The 21,264-nt window shown below is 42.6% G+C and overlaps 1 protein-coding gene across 4 annotated transcripts in view; it reads left to right on the top strand.

Moving 5' to 3' along the window:
* The window catches only part of COL14A1 (collagen type XIV alpha 1 chain), a 248,413-nt gene that overhangs the window by 159,219 nt on the left and 67,930 nt on the right, over positions 1–21,264 (top strand). For all 4 annotated transcript variants that reach the window (XM_075352910.1, XM_075352908.1, XM_075352907.1 and 1 more), the window contains 5 exons: positions 5,472–5,618; positions 5,841–5,915; positions 9,569–9,708; positions 13,022–13,145; positions 18,243–18,386. In XM_075352910.1, the coding sequence (XP_075209025.1) occupies positions 5,472–5,618; positions 5,841–5,915; positions 9,569–9,708; positions 13,022–13,145; positions 18,243–18,386 (630 nt within the window). The remainder of the gene's footprint in view (positions 1–5,471; positions 5,619–5,840; positions 5,916–9,568; positions 9,709–13,021; positions 13,146–18,242; positions 18,387–21,264) is intronic.

The raw sequence follows: 21,264 nt of genomic DNA, 5'->3' as shown, positions 1-21,264 counted from the left end.
AAAAATTAAGGTTGGTTACAATAAGCAGGGCTGCAGACCAAGGCAAACCCCCAAATAGAGACAAAACAAAAAAAAACCAAGAATGCAATGAAACATGAAAGGCTTTGCATGGTTGTAGCCATATACAGTTTGTTACAATAAAGAACATTTAACAACATTTATATCATTCTGTCTTGAACCATTATAAAAGTATAAAATCCATAAACTATAACATAAACAGCAAAGATTTACCATTCATACCATAGAGGCACATAATGGTCAGTCGAAGGAAAAGAAATAAAGAGAGAAAGAAAGAGGGAAATAGACAAAGTGAATGATGACGGGGAAAAGGATCATGGGGAAGGGCAAGAAAGGGCCGGGAATAACTAGCAGGAAAAATCTAGGTAGAGTCTCAACTCGCCCCAAAGAGGGACCTGAAGTCTGGAGAATCCAAAAACATGACCCAGGGACTCCAGATCTTAATAAATTTTTCAGTAGCGTCCTGAATTTCAGCAGTGAGACTCTCCATTCTGTAAAGGGAGGCCATCTCCTCAAGCCACTCATCCAAGGCGGGGGCACGGGTGGACCTCCAGTGTCTGGGGATCACGGCTCGGGCAGCCACTAGGCAAAACCGCAATAGTCCCATTTTCTGAGATTTAACTGACCCCGGTAGTATAGATAAGAGAGCGATTTGTGGAGAACCAGAGAGGACCTCCCCACTAATGCTATCGTATGCTGAGAAGACCCCACTCCAAAAATTCTTAATGAGGCTACAACAGCTCCACCATATATGCAACATATCCCCCCCCTCTCGTGATTACACCACCAACATCTGTCTGACACTGAAGGGAAGATTGCGTGTAGGGCATGAGGGCAGCGGTACCAGCGGGTGAGAATTTTATAACCCTTTTCCTGGACCGAACAAGCCCTAGAAAATTTGTGAGTGAAAAGAAAAGCAGTCCTCCATTCCTCAACCCGGATAGTCACGCCCAAGTCTCTACTCCATCCCCCCACAAATTTGAGCTCGTCCACATCCCCCTTCTGGATCAAAAGGTTATAGATAAGGGACAGGGTATGTCCCGGAGCCTCTTCCAAAAGAAAGAGCTTTTCAAACGAGGAGGGGGGGGCAGCATAAAGTGCCTCCCAGCCTGATCCGGTCAAGAAAGACCTGATCTGGAAGTATTCAAACCAGGGTATGGCCCCTCCCAAGGCAGAGGCAGAGAGCAAGTCGTATGTGGGCAATGGGGATCCCTGGAGTTTGTGAAAGAAGCGCACGTCCCCGCTCCTCCTCCGGCACAGGAAAACATCGGCCCCAACTGCCGGGGCAAAATCTGGGTTTGAAAAGATAGGGGAGAGGGGACCGCACCCCCTGGACAGACGACCCCTTTTGGTTTCTAAATCCCACATCCTCAATGTCGCCCTCAAGAGATCAGCCTCAGACAGAGGCTGGCCCCTGGAGCCCGAGCTAATAATAATAATAATAATAATAATAATAATTTTATTCATTTATATAGCGCTATTAATTCCACAGCGCTTTACATACATTTGCAACACTGTCCCCATTGGGGCTCACAATCTAGAGTCCCTATCTGTATGTCTTTTGGAGTGTGGGAGGAAACCGGAGTACCCGGAGGAAACCCACGCAAACACGGGGAGAACATACAAACTCCTTGCAGATGGTGTCCTTGGTGGGATTTGAACCCAGGACCCCAGCGCTGCAAGGCTGCAGTGCTATCCACTGAGCCACCGTGCCGCCGGGGGGGTCACTCAGAAATCCCCCGCGCTGGCTACCAGTACGTCACAATCGGGGGGTAACAAGTGGGGGGTCACCCCTCCTTTATACCTCCCGACCGACAGACAGAGCACGTGACGCGCTCTCTAGCGCCCCTCTTATAGTCAGGCCAATTATGGAATTGCCCGACAATAAGCAAGGAGGCCGCTATACTACTTATGCCGATTATTGAAGGGTCCCCGGTGAGAGTAGGGTATATATTCCCCCGACCTCCGCGGGCGGAATATATAATATCTTCCCGAATCTCACTGGCCTCCCCACAATAATCCTTGGCACAACTCGCTGCCACCAACCGCTTCACGGTAACTATTAGCCGAACACACAGACGTGGGATTCAAGATCGAGATAACAGAACAGCCCAGGATTAATTATATAATTTAATCGCCTAAAGCACACTAGAAACTACAATATATACAATAGGGAATCTACAGAATATACAGTTATGTCAGAGTACAGTTACAATCAAAGCATGGGTTACAAACAGGCATACACAGTTCCAGCAGTTACCTTGTTGCGTCTGGCCACAGGGGGGCGCTGTAGACCAGGTTTCCAGGAACTCCCACAGATGTTTCCTACACGTGCCCCCAGCGAGAAGAACCTTGGAAAATGGCCGAAGCAGGGTTATCAACCTGGGCAAATCCAAGGGAGGTAACGCAAGGGGATCACGTGGTCCATTTCTTCTAGGCTTACCCACTGCTTTGTGGCCCCATGATATTGCCAATCTAGTAATCGCATCAGTAGAGCCGCTTTATGATAGAGTTTAAGGTTGGACAATCCAGGCCCCCCCCTGGCTTTTAAGTCTGCAAAGGGTAGTGAAGCCTATCCTCGGGCGCTTACCTCCCCACACGAAGCGCGTGATAACTGACTGCAGGCTGGAGAAAAAGGCCGCAGGAGGAACCAAGGGGACCGTCTGGAACAAGTACAAAAAGCGAGGCAAAACGTCCATTTTGATAACATTTATTTGTCCAAACCAGGATGTATTATAGTAGTTATATTCTTGTACATAGGGGCAGTATTATAGTAGTTATATTCTTGTACATAGGGGCAATATTATAGTAGTTATATTCTTGTACATAGGGGCAGTATTATAGTAGTTATATTCTTGTACATAGAGGCAGTATTATAGTAGTTATATTCTTGTACATAGGGAGCAGTATTATAGTAGATATATTCTTGTACATAGGGGCAGTATTATAGTAGTTATATTCTTGTACATAGGGAGCAGTATTATAGTAGATATATTCTTGTACATAGGGGCAGTATTATAGTAGTTATATTCTTAGACATAGGGGGCAGTATTATAGTAGTTATATTCTTGTACATAGAGGCAGTATTATAGTAGTTATATTCTTGTACATAGGGGCAATATTATAGTAGTTATATTCTTGTACATAGGGGCAGTATTATAGTAGTTATATTCTTGTACATAGGGGCAATATTATAGTAGTTATATTCTTATACATAGGGGGCAGTATTATAGTAGTTATATTCTTGTACATAGGGGCAGTATTATAGTAGTTATATTCTTGTACATAGAGGCAGTATTATAGTAGATATATTCTTGTACATAGGAGCAGTATTATAGTAGTTATATTCTTGTACATAGGGGCAGTATTATAGTAGTTATATTCTTGTACATAGGAGCAGTATTATAGTAGTTATATTCTTGTACATAGGGGCAGAATTATAGTAGTTATATTCTTGTACATATGAGCAGTATTATAGTAGTTATATTCTTATACATAGGGGGCAGTATTATAGTAGTTATATTCTTGTACATAGGGAGCAGTATTATAGTAGTTACATTCTTGTACATAGAGGCAGTATTATAGTAGTTATATTCTTGTACATAGGGAGCAGTATTATAGTAGTTATATTCTTGTACATAGGAGCAGTATTATAGTAGTTATATTCTTGTACATAGAGGCAGTATTATAGTAAATATATTCTTGTACATAGGAGCAGTATTATAGTAGTTATATTCTTGTACATAGAGGCAGTATTATAGTAGTTATATTCTTGTACATAGAGGCAGTATTATAGTAGTTATATTCTTGTACATAGGAGCAGTATTATAGTAGTTATATTCTTCTACATAGGGGCAGTATTATCGTAGTTATATTCTTGTACATAGGAGCAGTATTATAGTAGTTATATTCTTGTACATAGGGGCAGTATTATAGTAGTTATATTCTTGTACATAGGAGCAGTATTATAGTAGTTATATTCTTATACATAGGGGGCAGTATTATAGTAGTTATATTCTTGTACATAGGGAGCAGTATTATAGTAGTTACATTCTTGTACATAGAGGCAGTATTATAGTAGTTATATTCTTGTACATAGGAGCAGTATTATAGTAGTTATATTCTTGTACATAGGGGCAGTACTATAGTAGTTATATTCTTGTACATATGAGCAGTATTATAGTAGTTATATTCTTGTACATAGGGAGCAGTATTATAGTAGTTACATTCTTGTACATAGAGGCAGTATTATAGTAGTTATATTCTTGTACATAGGAGCAGTATTATAGTAGTTATATTCTTGTACATAGGGGCAGTATTATAGTAGTTATATTCTTGTACATAGGAGCAGTATTATAGTAGTTATATTCTTGTACATAGGGGCAGTATTATAGTAGTTATATTCTTGTATATAGGAGCAGTATTATAGTAGTTATATTCTTGTACATAGGGGGCAGTATTATAGTAGTTATATTCTTGTACATAGGGGCAGTATTATAGTAGTTATATTCTTGTACATAGGGAGCAGTATTATAGTAGTTATATTCTTATACATAGGGGGCAGTATTATAGTAGTTATATTCTTGTATATAGGAGCAGTATTATAGTAGTTATATTCTTGTACATAGGAGCAGTATTATAGTAGTTATATTCTTATACATAGGGGGCAGTATTATAGTAGTTATATTCTTGTACATAGGGAGCAGTATTATAGTAGTTACATTCTTGTACATAGAGGCAGTATTATAGTAGTTATATTCTTGTACATAGGAGCAGTATTATAGTAGTTATATTCTTGTACATAGGGGCAGTATTCTAGTAGTTATATTCTTGTACATAGGAGCAGTATTATAGTGGTTATATTCTTGTACATAGGGGGCAGTATTATAGTAGTTATATTCTTGTACATAGGGGCAGTATTATAGTAGTTATATTCTTGTACATAGGGGCAGTATTATAGTAGTTATATTCTTGTACATAGGGGGCAGTATTATAGTAGTTATATTCTTGTACATAGGGCAATATTATAGTAGTTATATTCTTGTACATAGGAGCAGTATTATAGTAGTTATATTCTTGTACATAGGAGCAGTATTATAGTAGTTATATTCTTGTACATAGGGGCAGTATTATAGTAGTTATATTCTTGTACATAGGGGGCAGTATTATAGTAGTTATATTCTGGTATATAGGGGCAGTATTATAGTAGTTATATTCTTGTACATAGGAGCAGTATTATAGTAGTTATATTCTTGTACATAGGGTAGTATTATATTAGTTCACGTGTACAATTGAAAAAATACTATATAAATATATGTACAGTATGTATGTATATATATTTAACAGTATAGAAAGATATGTATACATTTATATAAATACGGATATATAAAATTTGATCGGCATCCATTCCACTCTTCATTATTTTATTTTATTTTTTTTACTTTTTCATATAGATGGGTCCAAACAAGAAGCCAACCTTGCCGGAGGAACATCTAGACATTGTTTCTATGAACTTTCACCAAATTCTAGATACAGGATCACCGTTTATGCACAAATCCAGGACAGCGAAGGCCCCGGAGTGAGCATTGTGGAGACTACATGTACGTTGAATGCTTATGATTCTACATTACAGTATACTGTATATACAGAAGAGTATTGGAGTCTAATTTTGGGAGTTTTACAGCAGTTATGGAGGGTTTGATTAGATGATCGATCGTTTCTTGTCTATGTTATGCTCAGAAATGTCTATTATACTGCTCAGTACTGTTGATACCAGTTCATGAGATGAACATTATGATTATAAATCTTCTATTTGTTCTTAGTACCAGTTCCTACTGCTTCCCCGACCCGACCACCAGCAACAGCTCCTCCTCCCACCATTCCTGCCGCCAGAGAAGGTAACAGTTACCCAATTTTCAGGACATTTTAAACTATTAATGGGTATTAATCACACTCTGATCCAGGGGTGGTCTCTGGACCACATTGAAAGACAATCAGTTGTCTATGGCCACACAAGGAGCTTTGGTCACGCGACCATGATGTGACCAAATGTCCTTCTTCTCTTGGAAACTGTACGTAATACTCAGTACTGGCATTACTAGTGCAGTTTCTATTTTTTAATAAGACAGGCGGCCCAGCGAGTAACCATTCCACCACATCTGACACTGTATAGGGTCTCACAAGGGTCATTTTTGGGATTGAAGCCTCTTGACAACTAAACAGTTCCTCTTCCCTCTATCTGTCCTACCACAGGCCTGTTTGTGACCAGCAGGTGTGAGGTCACTACTAAGCGGTTGATAGGGCCTACCTGTTGTTGGGGCCTCACCTGAAATTGTGGTTTTGCCTTTCTTTTGTCCTGTTAACCACCGGGAAGCTCACAGCCTTTGAAGTCTCTCTTGACTTTTTCCTCTTTCGGTTACTTCCCCTCTGCTCTCTTCTTCTTGACTTCCTTCATTCGTTTTCAGTCTGTCTCATTTCTCTGTGCTTCATGCTCCACTTCCTCCTTCTTACCTGGGGCCTTTTTCTTCCTCCACTCCCTGGCACTTGCCCAAGAGCTGACAGACGGGATCAGTCAGCTGTTTTCCTCCACATTTCCACTTACTAATGTCTAGGAGTTCCCGTCGGCTACCGATTCCTCCCAAAGTGGGTGGCCCACCAGGATTCACCGGGAGAGGACTTATGTAGGCCGCCGCACCACCACGCTGAGCTCTAGAAGTAAAGCAATGTCTGTGTGCTTGTTCAGTATACAGAGAGTGCTACTATGTGCACAACTTTAAAGTGGTATTCCCATCTCCAAGACCCTATCCCAGTATGTAGCAGGTGTAATAATAATATATCAGCAAATATCTCCAACTAGATATGTAGTATAGTTCTCCTGATATAGCCATGTCTCTTACTTCATGTGAAGGGCATTGCAGCTTAGGTATCCATGGTTACGACCATGCGCAACTAACTGTCACTTTATGAGTGGGTGTAACCATGGATACCTAAGCTGCAATGCCCTGCACATGAAGTATGAAATATGACTATCTATCAGGAGAACTTTACTACACCTCTAATTGGAGGTATTTGCTAATATTATTATGCCTACTAAATATTCGGATAGGATCCGGTAGATGGGAATAAGCCTTTAAATAAAATAAACTTTATTTACAATTGTGGCATTAGTAAGATTTAGGGTGATGGACTTTTCATTCAGGGCACTTTCCCTGAATCAAGGTATATATAGTGATGCCATTGCATAGGCCTCTCGGCGGCTGATGCAGAGAATAGAAAAGGGCTGATTCTAAAGACTCCTAAGATTCTAAGTAAGTTTATGATTTTGTGTTGGGCCACATTCAGAGCCATCTTGGGCCGAATGCGATCATTGAGCCTCAGGTTGGACATGCTCAATCATCATTTAAAAGGAACCTGTGACCAGGTCAAAAGTGGACAGTTTTTGCTCTTATTGTATTCCTGCTGATTCCCAGAGTATGGCGTTTTTTCTTTTCTTTTTTTTTTTTTTTTTTGTTTTATCCACCATAAAGTTCCAGAGATATGAGCTTTTATATTTATTTATTTATTTATTTATTTTTATGGTCTGTACAAGGGGGCGTGGCTTTATAAATCCTCAGGGGTGTGTCTTTAGGCTGCTCTGCATAAATTATTTTGTGAGCCACACCCTTTTGGTGAAGACCATAAAAATCAACACCTAATAAAAAAGGCCGATATCTCTGGAACCATAGGGTGGATTTAAAAAAATAAAAAATAATGAATAAATAAAACTAAATACACAGGAGAGCAATGAAAATAAAATAAATGCAAAAACTGGCTTCTTTTGACATGAATTTAAGCAATCTTTCTTTTTTATCTTGTGATAGTAATCGCCACTCTTAGCGCCAAATTCTTAAAACAGCACATGTGATTCGTGAGTTTTGTGTAAAATAAAAAAATGCTCTTTATTTATGTCTTCTAACTTATTTGCACCTTTTTAGGTAAGAAAAGCGCAAATTCTGGTAAAATATTGCAGCATTTTTGGAAAAAATCCTGTCACACATAAAACCACTCTGGGGATAAAGGGAGGCTCAAATTTTGTGACTTTTAAAAACTTGTAGTTGATAAATCAAGCAAAAACAACTAAAAATATAACAAATCACATACACAATGAACTTGAAAAAAAATATGTGATCACATGTAAAGTAGATTTTAAAAAGGTACAAATTAAAACAATAATTAAAAAAAAATAAAAATTAAAACAGTCCCAAAACACCAAAAACGAGACAAAAAAAGGCACAAATGCAATAATGAATTTAGTCGTAACAGTTTAGCCAACATTGCTGTGTATTAGAAGCATACAAAATATTAATGTACTGCCTTATAACTGAGCCAAGTGTGCATGTGTAGAAGATTGATCAAGACGGATAGTTGTCAACTAGTGTTCGTCTGACAGCTATCTGAGGTGCGTTTTTTGGAAGAAAAGGCTCATAAGTGGAGAAAGAGGCATATTTTTTCAGATTATATATATTATAATGTTTCTTCACTTGTAATATTGATTAATGTCAAATTTGTTATCCATATTTTTCTTTATTTGCTAAATCTTAAGGGGGCTTTACGCGCTACGATATTGTTAATGTTTTATCGTCGGGGTCACGCTGTAAAGGGGGCTTTACACGCTACGATATCGTTAATGAATTATCGTCAGGGTCACGTTGTTAGTGACGCACATCCGGCGTCATTAACGATATCGCAGCGTGTGACACTTACCTGCGAGCTTAAGCGACCTCAAAAATGGTGAAAATCGTTGACCATGGAGAGGTCGTCCCAAAACCAAAAATCGATAATGGTTGTTTATTGATGTTGTTCGTTTCTCCTGCGGCAGCACACATCGCTGTGTGTGACACCTCAGGAGCGAGGAAAGTCTCCTTACCTGCTGCCGGCCGCAATGCGGAAGGAAGGAGGTGGGCAGGATGTTACATCCCGCTCATCTCCACCCCTGCACTTTGATTGGCCGGCCGCTTAGTGACGTCGCGGTGACGTCGCTGTGATGCCGAACGTCCCTCCCCCTTGAAGGAGGGATTGTTCATCAGTCACAGCGATGCCGCCGATCAGGTATGTACGTGTGATGCTGCCGTAGCGATAATGTTCGCTACGGCAGCGAACACACGATATCGCACACACGACGGGGGCGGGTGCTATCGCGCTCGATATCGCTAGCAATTGCTAACAATATCGTAGCGTGTAAAGCACGCTTAAGATCAGAATTACCAGAAATTTGCCCCTATATGTGCACCCCTCTGGCTCAGTTGGTTGACTGGCTAAAATTGCCATATTTATGGTGTTGTCTTTTTTGCACGGTTGGCATCTTCCCTGTGTGGAAAGAGTACACTCCATAAAAAGAAATGTAAATTCTGTATATTCCTCACAATTCTCATTTTCTCATTGCCCTGGAGGTCATTCTCTATAGAGAAAACGGCAATAATGAAATCCAAAATGGTGCTGGAAATTTACATATAGTCACATGTTATACATACCGTCGCCCTAATTTGGTTATTAAACGCTTCTTCTATTCTAGTGTGTAAATCCGCCAGAGCCGATCTCGTCTTCCTTGTGGATGGATCATGGAGTATCGGAGATGACAACTTCCACAAAGTGATCCGCTTCCTGTACAGCACTGCTGGAGCCATGGATCAGATAGGCCCCGATGGCACACAGGTAAGATCCTGCAACATCAGCGGAGGCTGGCTGAGATACTACATCAATGATCAATGAACCTCAGATCCATAACTTATGTAATCTGTTTCCTGCTTACAATAACCGTATAGTCACTTGTTGACTGATGGCCTACAAATTATTTAGGCTCCATTCTCATACAATTTGTTTTATATAACGTCCCCAGTGCAGCCAATACATTCTAGAAAGGTGTCCGTTTAGGATTTAGTGGGTAGGGTTGTAGCAGGTTTGTTTTTGTTTGTTTGACAGTATTTAATAGCACAGTTATTCCTCACAATGCAAAAATCTCTATATCTTTGAAAATGGAAGCCTATTGGTGATATACTGTATACCACTTTTTAGCGATATAAGATTTATTTAAGGATTGTTCATCAACATCAAAATTCAGAAAAAAACCCTCTAAGCTAGTTTACCCAGAATTTTTTTTTTATAAAAAAAAAGCATTATGTGTAGAACTGGATACAGGTGATTTTAAAAAGGAATCTTCACTTGCTCAAAAACATTGAGAATCTGTAAGATGCCTTGATTCTGACGCTGTTTCTGTTTCGCTCTACGTCGCTCCATTGCCTAGATATTCACATTTGTTTCTTCTGGATACAATATGTGAAATCTCTGCTTTGCAGTCCAACTGGGCGTTTCTTTACAGTCTTCGCTCCCACACCTCCCTCCCAGATGCTGCAAATCACTGCTCAGCAGCTGATCCATCAGTCTGTCCGTCTGAGATGCTCCTGAGCCCTGATTGGCAGCGTATGGCAGGGAGGGATGAAAGCACACGTTCCCAGAGAAGACTGTGAAGAAACATAATGTTGGACTGCAAAGCAGAGATTTCACATACTGCACTCCAGAATAGATAAATCTGAATATCTCTGCAGTGGAACAACACAGAACGAAACGGAAAAAAATATTAGAATCAGGGTAGCCCATGGATTTTTACAAAGTATTCAACTTAAACTTTTTGAGCAAGTGAGCGGTCCTCTTTAAAGGGATCTGTCACCCTTTTTGCATTTTTTTAAGTTAATAATATGGGCATACAGATGTCATAAAGGTGACATTAGCCATACCTGTATGCCTCCTGGATGATGGGTCATGTGGAAAAAAATCCCCTTTTATATCTCCTATCTTCCAGGCTATGGGGCGTATGCTGCCTGAATGATAAGCCTGCCCGTAAGGTCTTCAATACACAGGATTCTTCCTCCCCTTTTCTTCAGAGTCCTTGTGACATCAGGAGTGTGGCCGGAAATCCCACGCCTGTGCCATCTGCCTGCCATCTCTCCCCTGCACTGTGAAGCAGCAGTGACTCCCCGGTGCCTGCGCCAACAGATGGGCGGAACAGTGCAGGGAGGGACGGCAGGTGTATTGCGCAGGTGTGAGATTTCCTGCCGCGCACCTGATAACACAGGGACACCAGGGAAGAGATGGGGGGGAGGAATTCTGTATAATGAAGACTGGGTTATCTTCCAGGCAGGACATGCCCCATAGCCCAGAAGATAGAAGATATAAAAGAGGATTTTTGCGAAACAACCCCACATCCAGGAGGCATACAGGTATGGCTAATTTCAGCATTATGCCACCTGTATGCTCATATTACTAAGCATAAAAAACTCAAAAGGGTGACAGATCCTCTTTAGCCAGTGGTCTATAGTTCCAATAACAAAGCTTCCAGGTAGTCCATTTAATTCACCAAAAGATGTCCAGATCTCAGAATGCATAAGCTGTCATAAGCAAAATGAGTAATACTCACTCTTCTCCAAGATGTGATTGTAGTTTTATTTAAACAAGGAAAACATCAGACAATCTGACGCTTCACATTGTATGATTGTCATGCGGTGTTCTGTGCTGCACTCGCTAGGTGTCATGGCGGCGGCGGAGTCTGTTCACACTGCAGAGTCTGACAGGCATTCTGGTGACTCTTAGTTTTAGGCCGGTTTCACACTTGCGATTAACTCGCACGAGTGCAATGCGAGAAATTCTCGCATTTGACTCGGACCCATGTTAATCAACGAGGCAGATCCCATCTGCTATTTTTTAACTCAGTCCAAATCGGACTGAGAAAAAAAATCGCAGCATGCTGCATTTTGGTGAGTTTCTCGCGCGAGTCTCTTCAATGCAAGTCTATGGATGCGTGAGAAAAAACGCATGTCACACGGACAGCACACGGACCATCCTAGTGACATCTGTTTTTCACAATAGCTTTCTAGCAAGTAGCAGAGAATAATGTAAATGCTCCTGTACATAACAGTACATGAGTAGCAGCTGCTGAGGGTAAAAACTGATTGCACACTGACAGCACACTGATGAAATGTGAGAAGAAATCGTCCGACTTTCTGGCATGAGAATCAGACTGATTTTACACTCCCAAGTGTGATTCCAGCCATACAGCGAGAGCTGGACATCGGCTTTTTCATATTCACTGCTCATTAGTCCAGTTGGAGTTAATTCCTGCTGGCTTGTGAACTGCTGCTAGGAGCTCAGGTTAATAATAACCACTCACAGCTGCCTCCACCCTTTATAAAGTGCTGGATTCAGTTCCTCATCACTCATTATATCTCCAATGATTCCTGTGTTTATCGTGTGATCCAGTTTCTGGTGATCAGTTGTATGATATCTTGTGTGGTGTGGAAATATCCCTGTTTTCAGTTTATTTCTTCCCTATATCTTATTTCTTCCTGTGCACGTGTTGTCTCTCCCCTTTGTCTGATTGCAGTGTGTATGTGTTTGGGTTCTCCCCTGTCTGTGATATTTGTGGGGTTTGTTACTTTGGTCCTGGCCCTAACGAGGGGTGGGGGAGAGAAGGTGTTACAGCAGGGTTCGGACAGGAGTTAGGGTCACGCTGGCGGTCCAGACCTTGTCACCATTGTGCGTATCTCTGGGATAAGGGACAGCGCAGAGTCCCTAGTCTGAGGGTCAGTTTAGGTGCCCCTGCTTCAGTTACCCATCACTCCTTTAACAACAGTGCTTTTCTTATTTATATAAAACTTGGAGAAGTGTTAGTGCCGGTTGTCTCTCTTTTGCATGGTTGCGGGACTCCTTAAGGCTTCTGAGTGCAAACTGGAATTTGTACGTTATGAATACATGAGCAGTGTCATAATGTGAAGATTGTGGGCCCCAATGCAAAATTTCCTAATGGGCCTCAAGCTGTCACAGGTCTTTATTATTATTGGTCAAGAATACTTTTAGGACCCCAAAGGCTCCCTGTGTGACTGCAACTCTTCACCCACTATGGTTACACCCCTGTACATAAGATGTTTACGTTCCATCATTTTGCTGACTGTTAACAAGAATTATTCCTTTCCAGGTTGGCATTGCTCAGTACAGTGATGACGCCAGGACAGAATTCAAGCTAAACTCCTATAAAAGCAAGGAGTCCCTTTTGGCGGCAATTAACAGTATATCTTACAAAGGAGGGAATACAAAAACAGGTAGGTGCCGCGGTGACCCTCCTACTTGTGTCTGCTGGTGATAAGGAGGCATGGTAAGGTGAGATAAGTGGATCTTGGCACTTCATAGACCTGTTTATTTGACCTGCAGATACGGAGAGCTGTGTTTTGGCTGACACTTTGCGATGTAGAGTTATTTGGATATGTTGGAACAGTGACTGATGTTTATTTAGGTTGGATTATGAGCCAAAAATACAATTTATGCAAATTATTCCAGTAAGAGAAGCTCACATCAGTAACCTCACATCCAAAAATTCTGCAATTCTGATCATCTTAAAATAGCAAAACAAACTCAACCGGATCAGACGGCACCAAAGCAGAAACTACCACAAGGCCAAAGCCAGCAATCCAAAATATGTTATAATAGATTAATTGATAGTTTATGAAAAAGCGACAGATCAGGTTATTTTTGTAGATATATAAACACTTAGATAAGGTGTTTTCAACAGTTTTCTTAATAAGATGCAATTTTTTAGCTGAACTTGGAAGTTGGATAAAAATGTTAAGGGTTTTGGAATTTTGCAAGCCACACATCCAAGCCCTTTTCACCTCCTGCCGACTCCAACTCAAAAATATTTTCCAGATTCGTATATTCCTTAACCAAGAAACTGCAAAAAACACTAGTGCATGCCCTTATTATCTCCTGCCTGGACTATTGCAACCCCCTGCTCTGTGGCCTCCCTTTTAACACTCTTACACCCCTACAATCTATTCTAAACTATGCTGCCTAACTAATCCACCTGTCCCACCACTATTCCCTGGCCTCTCCTCTCTGGCAATCCCTTCACTGGCTTCCCATCTCCCAACAACTCAAGTTCAAAACCCTATAAATGACATACAAAGTCATCCAGATCCTGTCTCCTCCATACATCTGTGACCTCGTATCCCAGGGCTTACCCGCACGTAACCTCCAATCCTCACAAGATCTCCTTCTCTACTCCCCTCTCATCTCCTCTTCCCACAATCACATACAAGATTTTTCCCGTGCCTCCCCCATACTCTGGAATGCCCTGCCCCAGCATATCAGACAGTCGCCTAACCTGGAACAATTCAAAAGGACTCTGAAGACCCACCTCTTCCAACAAGCCTACAACCTGCAGTAACCCTCAGTCCAGTATAGCACCACACAACCATCTCCTCCCTCACCTACTGTATCCTCACCCATCCCCTGTAGACTGTGAGCCCTCGCGGGCAGGGTCCTCATCTACTGTATCCTCACCCATTCCATGTAGACTGCGAGCCCTCACGGGCAGGGTCTTCTCCTCCTTTACCTGTCTGTGCCTTGTATTGTTTGATTATTGTACTTGTCCCTATTATGTATACCCCTTTTCAAATGTAAAACACCATGGAATAAATGTCGCTATAATAATAATAACCGTTTTCACAACAATCTCTGCCAGGATCTCCAGAATGGGTGAGAAGTGTTGTGGTTACACCTATCCATCTACTTTATGAAAAGTTACGCCACTTTAGTGACAACTTTTGACAGAAACGTACTACAATCCCAGACTGGATTACATCTTTGGTGGAGGAAAACTTGAAAGATGTACCTAATGCATATCTTCATGAATTAGGGGCATCTGAGTCCCTCACACCCCTATGTTAAGACTCCCATATACAACACCAGTCTTAAAGGGGTTGTTCTACAGACAAAGTACATTTTATTTAATAGATATTGCAATCTTAATAAGTTTCACAATTGGATTTGTTTTAAAAATTGTTCCTGTGCTGAGATAATCTTATATATGTGTTCCTGCTATGTACTGTGTAATGGCCGTGTCTGTCCATGCAGATCTGCTCCAGTTCATGGTAGGCACATACCACAGCTCCTGGCCAAGGATTCACTTATGATAAATAAGTATACAGAGAAAACAGCAGAGGCTCGCAGCTGCTGCTTTTTGCGGTAACACATTTTCCTCCATGTTTTGTCACAGGAGTGAGTGTTTCTGCCTCGTCTCCAGCCCTCTGAGATCATCATAAATCAAATCAGTGACGTATTAGATCAGCAACCGCTGGAACTACCTCACTGACTGGATTTATGATAAGTCCAGAGGGCTGGTGTTACATCACCACCAGAGTCCGCTCTATCGACCTCTGCTCCGATCGCCAGGCGACGCCGTGTTCCTGCCGTTGATGGTGCTGGTGATGGGAGAGGAGTCGATGCCGGTGGGCGCAGGCTCCGTTCATCCACTGGTCTGGGTTTCCTGGGGATCTGCAGTGCCACTGGCTGACTGTAGGTGGGGGTGTCTTCCAGCTGAAGTACCATCATTCAGCTACAACCTATGGGAAGACACCACACCCTTTTAATCCCCCTCCTGTCTGCTGACCTCTGCCAGAGATAGTTCTGAGAATTCTGGCTCCTGTTTTGTCCTGTGATTTTGTGTGCTGATTACCGCTTGTTTCCTGATTACCCTCCTGCCTGCTGTTTTTGTACCTCGCTGCCCGATCCGGTTTTGACATCTGCTTGTTTCGGATTATGTCCTTGCCTGCCGATTCTGTCCCTGTTCTGCTATTCCTGGTTTGACCCTGCCTGACGACTACTCTCTCAGACTACAGCCTTCCACAGGTAGTGATCTCCAGGGTCCTGTGTAATTCCAAATCCCTGTATAGGGGTTAAAGGGTTTCAGGGTTCTGGGGGTCCTGCTTGGTGAGCGGCTTCCCTCTAGCCTGTCCATTACAGCCCGTCTGAGTCTGTGGATCTAGGCAGGCATTACAGCTGGAGATGCAGTAGAAACGCTCACTCCAGTGATATAAAGGGAAATATGTTGCCTAAGGCAGGTGTCACGATTCCTCCTGTGCGTCTTGGACTGTTTGCTGCACTATAGATTCCAGGTGTGTTGAGCTGTCGGTATGCTGATTGACAGCTCAGTTGTCCAATCAAGTGCAGGAGCATGCTGAGCTTTTTCATGTTTCCAATGACAGATCTGAGACTGGGAGGTTCTGGGTTTTCCAGGTTTTCCCTGTTTGGTCGGATTGCCCAGCTATTAGGCTGAGCAGTCAGTCCCAGAACACTGCTATTCTTGGTCTTCTGCTCATTTGTGATAGTTGACCTCTTGTACCTGTGCTCTGGGAATTGATCTTTTACTGCCTATGGTTTGTTTGACCATCAGTTTGTCTTCTCCTTCTGCTCTGATCCGCTACCCTACAGGTATTCTGACTCCAGACTGTGACCCAACTACATTTCTGCCTATCACCCTTTATGTTAATGTGATCTCCTGGTATTTTACCCTGGAACGTTTGACTATCCTGCCTCACGATTTGCCCTGTCGTGAGGGAGGGAAATAGCGGGGAAATGTGTTAGCTGTCGCTCACATCAGCGGTATTTTGCCGCAAACCCGGATCCGTCACACATGCGTTTCAGCTCCATTTATCGCTACAAGATGTGGTCACATGCGGTTGCACGTGACCTCATCTTGTCGCGATTCCATAGGAAATGAATGGAGCTGAAACACATGTGTGACGGATCCGGTTTTGTGGCAAAATACCACTGATGTGAGCACGGCCTTACCTCAAAGAGTAGCCTGTGCTGACATCTGTATACTCACTTATCATAATTGACTTATGCTATCTTCCCTGGCCAAGAACTGTGGTATGTGCCGAACATAAACTGGAGCAGCTCTGCATGGTCTGACACAACCACTACACAGTACATAGCAGGGACACTTTTCTAAGATTATCTCAGCACAGGAACATTTCTTTTTTCAATACTTTTAATTGTGGAACCTATTACTACTCCAAGATCTGTTCATTGAAATGTCCTTTTTTTTCATGGGACAAGCCTTTTAATTAATGAGCTCTTAAAGCGCATCAATCACCAGGATTTTCCTATATAACCTAAAGCCAGTGCTATACTGGCACTATCAGGCTGATTCTATACATACCCTTAGTTGTGAGATCGGATGAATAGGTTTTGAAACACAATCCAGTAAAGCTTGTAAAATGAACAGCTTTTTGATTGGCAGCATGTGCCGAACAGCTGATAGCTGGGGGGTATTCACAGTGATTGTGAAGTAAGGGTTTTGACCAGCTCACTTGTATAGGAACACCTCCCTGTTTTAGAAGCAAGGATAACAGCGTTGCTGGTGCAGGGACTTGAAATAGAAAAGATCTCCAGCTTCCAAATGCATAAAATCAATTTCTTTTATTCCAAAAATTAAAATCCAAATTACAGGACTTGATCCAAAATAGTAAGAGCAATTAGAAATTCAACGCGTTTCAGACAAGACAAAACACGTCTATAATATAATTAGCATACATAATAGTGGGAGGACACACAGGCAGGGGGTGGAAATCACTATCAAAACCCACCCCAGCTATTAGCAGCTGCAGCTGCTGTCACTCAAAAAACTGTTCATTTTACAAGCTTTACTTGCCTGTATTTCAAAACCTATACATCCTACCTGACAACTAAAGGTATGTATAGAATCAGCCTGATAGTGCCAGTATAGCACTGGCTTTAGTTTATATAGGAAAATCCTGGTGATTGGTGCGCTTTAAGTGTATCTATTGTTTCAAGTGTCTTTCCAGAATAAGCTGTCATGTGTGTACATGAGGAATAACATTATTTTGGTCTACTATATCACACTTCTCCCCTTTGCAGGCTCTGTCTAATTTATAGCGCTCTTTGAGTTGGTGGATGTATGTTGAATGCTGTGATATCTCCCATATTCAGCGCACACACACATAAGGATACCAGCTGTCCTCTCTCTGTGTAGCACATATACAGAAGCAGCAGCAGCATGAACACCATTACACACAGGTTCTGAGCAGTGTAGATGTGAATCCATCACTGGGGTGAGATAAAACACTTACTAGAAGACTGCAGCACCCTTTATGTCTCTCTCTTCCTCATCTCTGCCATACTGCTCCTATCCTCTTCTTTCCTCCCATCTCCATAGACATCAATAGGCAGCTGTAAGTCAGTGTCAAAGATGAAATTTGCCAAAGTGGCTCCAATGCTCATTTCAGGATTTTTACGATGCTATTTGAGGATTTTATCGAAAGTGCTACTTCAGTAAAATCAACTGAAAAAAAAAATGCTATTACAGATACTGAACCATATAAATTTGTATTTCACAGGCAGGGCCATCAAGCACGTTCGAGAAGATATTTTTACTGTTGAATCCGGCATGAGGAAAGGTGTGCCAAGAGTCCTGGTGGTGATAACCGATGGACGCTCCCAAGATGAAACCGTCAAAGTTGCTCAGGAAATGCAGCTGGAAGGTAAGAGGAGGTGCCCATTCACAGCAGCGATACAGGGATACTGGTGTCTAAAAATCACTAGTTTTGTCACATTTGGAATTTCACCCCAAATTTTGAGGCATTTTACACTATAAAATATTCTTGTCTAGACCCCGTTTCATTCTTTTGTTATACGGAAAGCCCCAGCAACTAGAATTTCAGGACTGGTATACGAGAAAAACATTGTGGTATATTTCCTCTTAAGTCTGTAAAAAAAATAAATCTTTATTTTTATATAGTGCTAACATATTCCGCAGCGCTTTACATACATCAGGAACACTGTCCCCATTGGGGCTCACAATCTAGAGTCCCTGTCTGTATGTCTTTGGAGTGTGGGAAGAAACCGGAGAACCCGATGGAAACCCACGCAAACACGGGGAGAACAAACAAACTCCTTACAGATATTGTCCTTGGTGGGATTCGAACCCAGGACCCCAGCGCTGCAAGACTGCAGTGCTAACCACTGAGCCACCGGGCCGGCCTGTAAAACAAAATGTATAAAACATTTAATTTATATAGAGAAAAATCTTATTTTTGAGTAGTTAGCAGATTTGAAGGTATTATGTAAATTTGGATTTTATGCTCAGTTTCCAATCCACTCAGTAGAAAGACTCCATGTGCAGGCGCCCTTAAAGGGAATCTTCCAGGTGATCTTGTAGTACAATATTATTGTTATCTGTAAATAGAGCCTATAGGGATTATGTCAACAGAGTTCTGCAAATCAACCTGAAGACAACATGCTGCAAGTGTTAGGGTACCGTCACACTTTAGCGACGCAGCAGCGATCCCACCAGCGATCTGACCTGGTCAGGATCGCTGCTGCATCGCTACATGGTCGCTGGTGAGCTGTCAAACAGGCAGATCTCACCAGCAACCAGTGACCAGCCCCCAGCCAGCAGCGACGTGCAAGCGCAGCTGCGTTTGCAGGGAGCCGGCGTCTGGAAGCTGCGGATACAGGTAACCACGGTAAACATCGGGTATGGTTACCCGATATTTACCTTGGTTAACAGCGCACACCGCTTAGCGCTGACTCCCTGCACTCGTAGCCACAGTACACATCTGGTTAATAAGCAAACCTTTGCTTATTTACCCGATGTGTAATCCGGCTATGCGTGCAGGGAGCCGGCACTGGCAGTGTGAGAGCTGCAGACGCTGGTAACGAGGGTAAATATCGGGTAACCACCTTGGTTACCCGATGTTTACCTTAGTTACAGCTTACTACAGGCTGCCAGACGCCAGCTCCTGCTCCCTGCACATTCAGATCTTTCCTCTCTTGCTGTCACACACAGCGATGTGTGCTTATCAGCGGGAGAGCAAAGACCAAAAAATGACCCAGTACTGTGTGTAACGAGCAGGGATCTCACAGCAGGAGCCAGATCGCTGCTCAGTGTCACACACAGCGAGATCACTAATGAGGTCACTGGTGCGTCACAAAAACCGTGACTCAGCAGCGATCTCATTAGCGATCTCGCTATGTGTGAAGTACCCCTTAAAACAGAGATTTCAGCCCTGACTGTTTTATCTCAGTCTTTTTTGTTTACCTTTAATGTTAGCCTAAGCCTGTTATCTTTATCATTAGTGGGTCTCAGCAGCTTGTGAGTTGTAGTCCAACTTCGCCCCCCCTCTGTGATTAGCAGCTTTTGTCTATGGAAATGTACATTGAACGCCTGGTGTGGGCAGGGGGCAGCTCTCAGAGCTCTGCTATATGCAAAATCTAAACTCTATTGCTGTTTCAGAACATCTATAGCCATTAATCTAAGTGATATATCATTGAACTCAAGAGCTTCTTTGCCTACATCATGCTGCTCTCAAATGAGGTAGCGAAAACCTACTGACAGATTCCTTTTAAGGAGACCTTTAAGGATCAGTAAAGGTACCGTCACACTAAGCGACGCGCCAGCGATCCCACCAGCGACCTGACCTGGCAGGGATCGCTGGAGCATCGCTACAAGGGTCGCTGGTGAGCTGTCAAACAGTCAGATCTCCACAGCGATCAGAGATCAGAACCCAGCCACCAGCGACCCGTGTAACGACGCTATGCTTCGTAACCATGGTACACATCGGGTTACTAGCAGAGCGCTTTGCTTATAGTTACCCGATGTGTACCTTGGCTATGTGTGCAGGGAGCAGAGAGCCGGCTTCTTGAAGCTGTGGATGCTGGTAACCAAGGTAAATATCGGGTAACCAAGCAAAGGCTTTGCTTGGCTACCCGATATTTGCCTTGGTTACCAGCGTCCGCAGAAGCCGGCTCCCTGCTCACTGCACATTCAGATCGTTGCTGTCTCGCTGTCAAACACAGCGATGTGTGCTTCAGAGCGGGAGAGCAACAACCAAAAAATGGTCCAGGACATTCAGCAACGACCGGCGACCTCACAGCAGGGGCCAGGTCGTTGCTGGATGTCACACACAGCGACATCGCTAGCAAGATCGCTGTTACGTCACAAAAAACGTGACTCAGCAGCGATGTCGCTTAGTGAGACGTGGCCTTAAGTTTTATAGCTCTACCTTATCCTGTTATCTTTTTGTAAGCACCATAGAATTCAGTGCCTCCTGCACACTAGTCAAGTGTATATAAATACAATTTGCATATTCACTGCTCCCAATTCCCAGTGCATTCACTATCACTGCTGAGAGGTGGGAGGGAGTATGGGAGGGGGCAGCAGTGCGAAATCAGTTCAGAATTACTTTCACTGATGCCAGCACTGAGAGGTGGGACGGGGGAGCAGTGACATTGCAATGTGTATTTACATACACTTGACTAGTTACTATGTCACACTGAATTCTATGGAGCTTACAACAAGATAACAGGAGAAGGTGCAGCAATAAAACGTACTGATCCTTAAAGGTATCCTTAAGCCCT

The sequence above is a fragment of the Anomaloglossus baeobatrachus genome, chromosome 6 (genome assembly GCF_048569485.1).
Source record: "Anomaloglossus baeobatrachus isolate aAnoBae1 chromosome 6, aAnoBae1.hap1, whole genome shotgun sequence".
In the NCBI taxonomy this organism is placed as follows: domain Eukaryota; kingdom Metazoa; phylum Chordata; class Amphibia; order Anura; family Aromobatidae; genus Anomaloglossus; species Anomaloglossus baeobatrachus.
The sequence above is the reverse complement of the archived record's forward strand: the minus strand, read 5'-3'. Positions and strand labels throughout refer to the sequence as shown.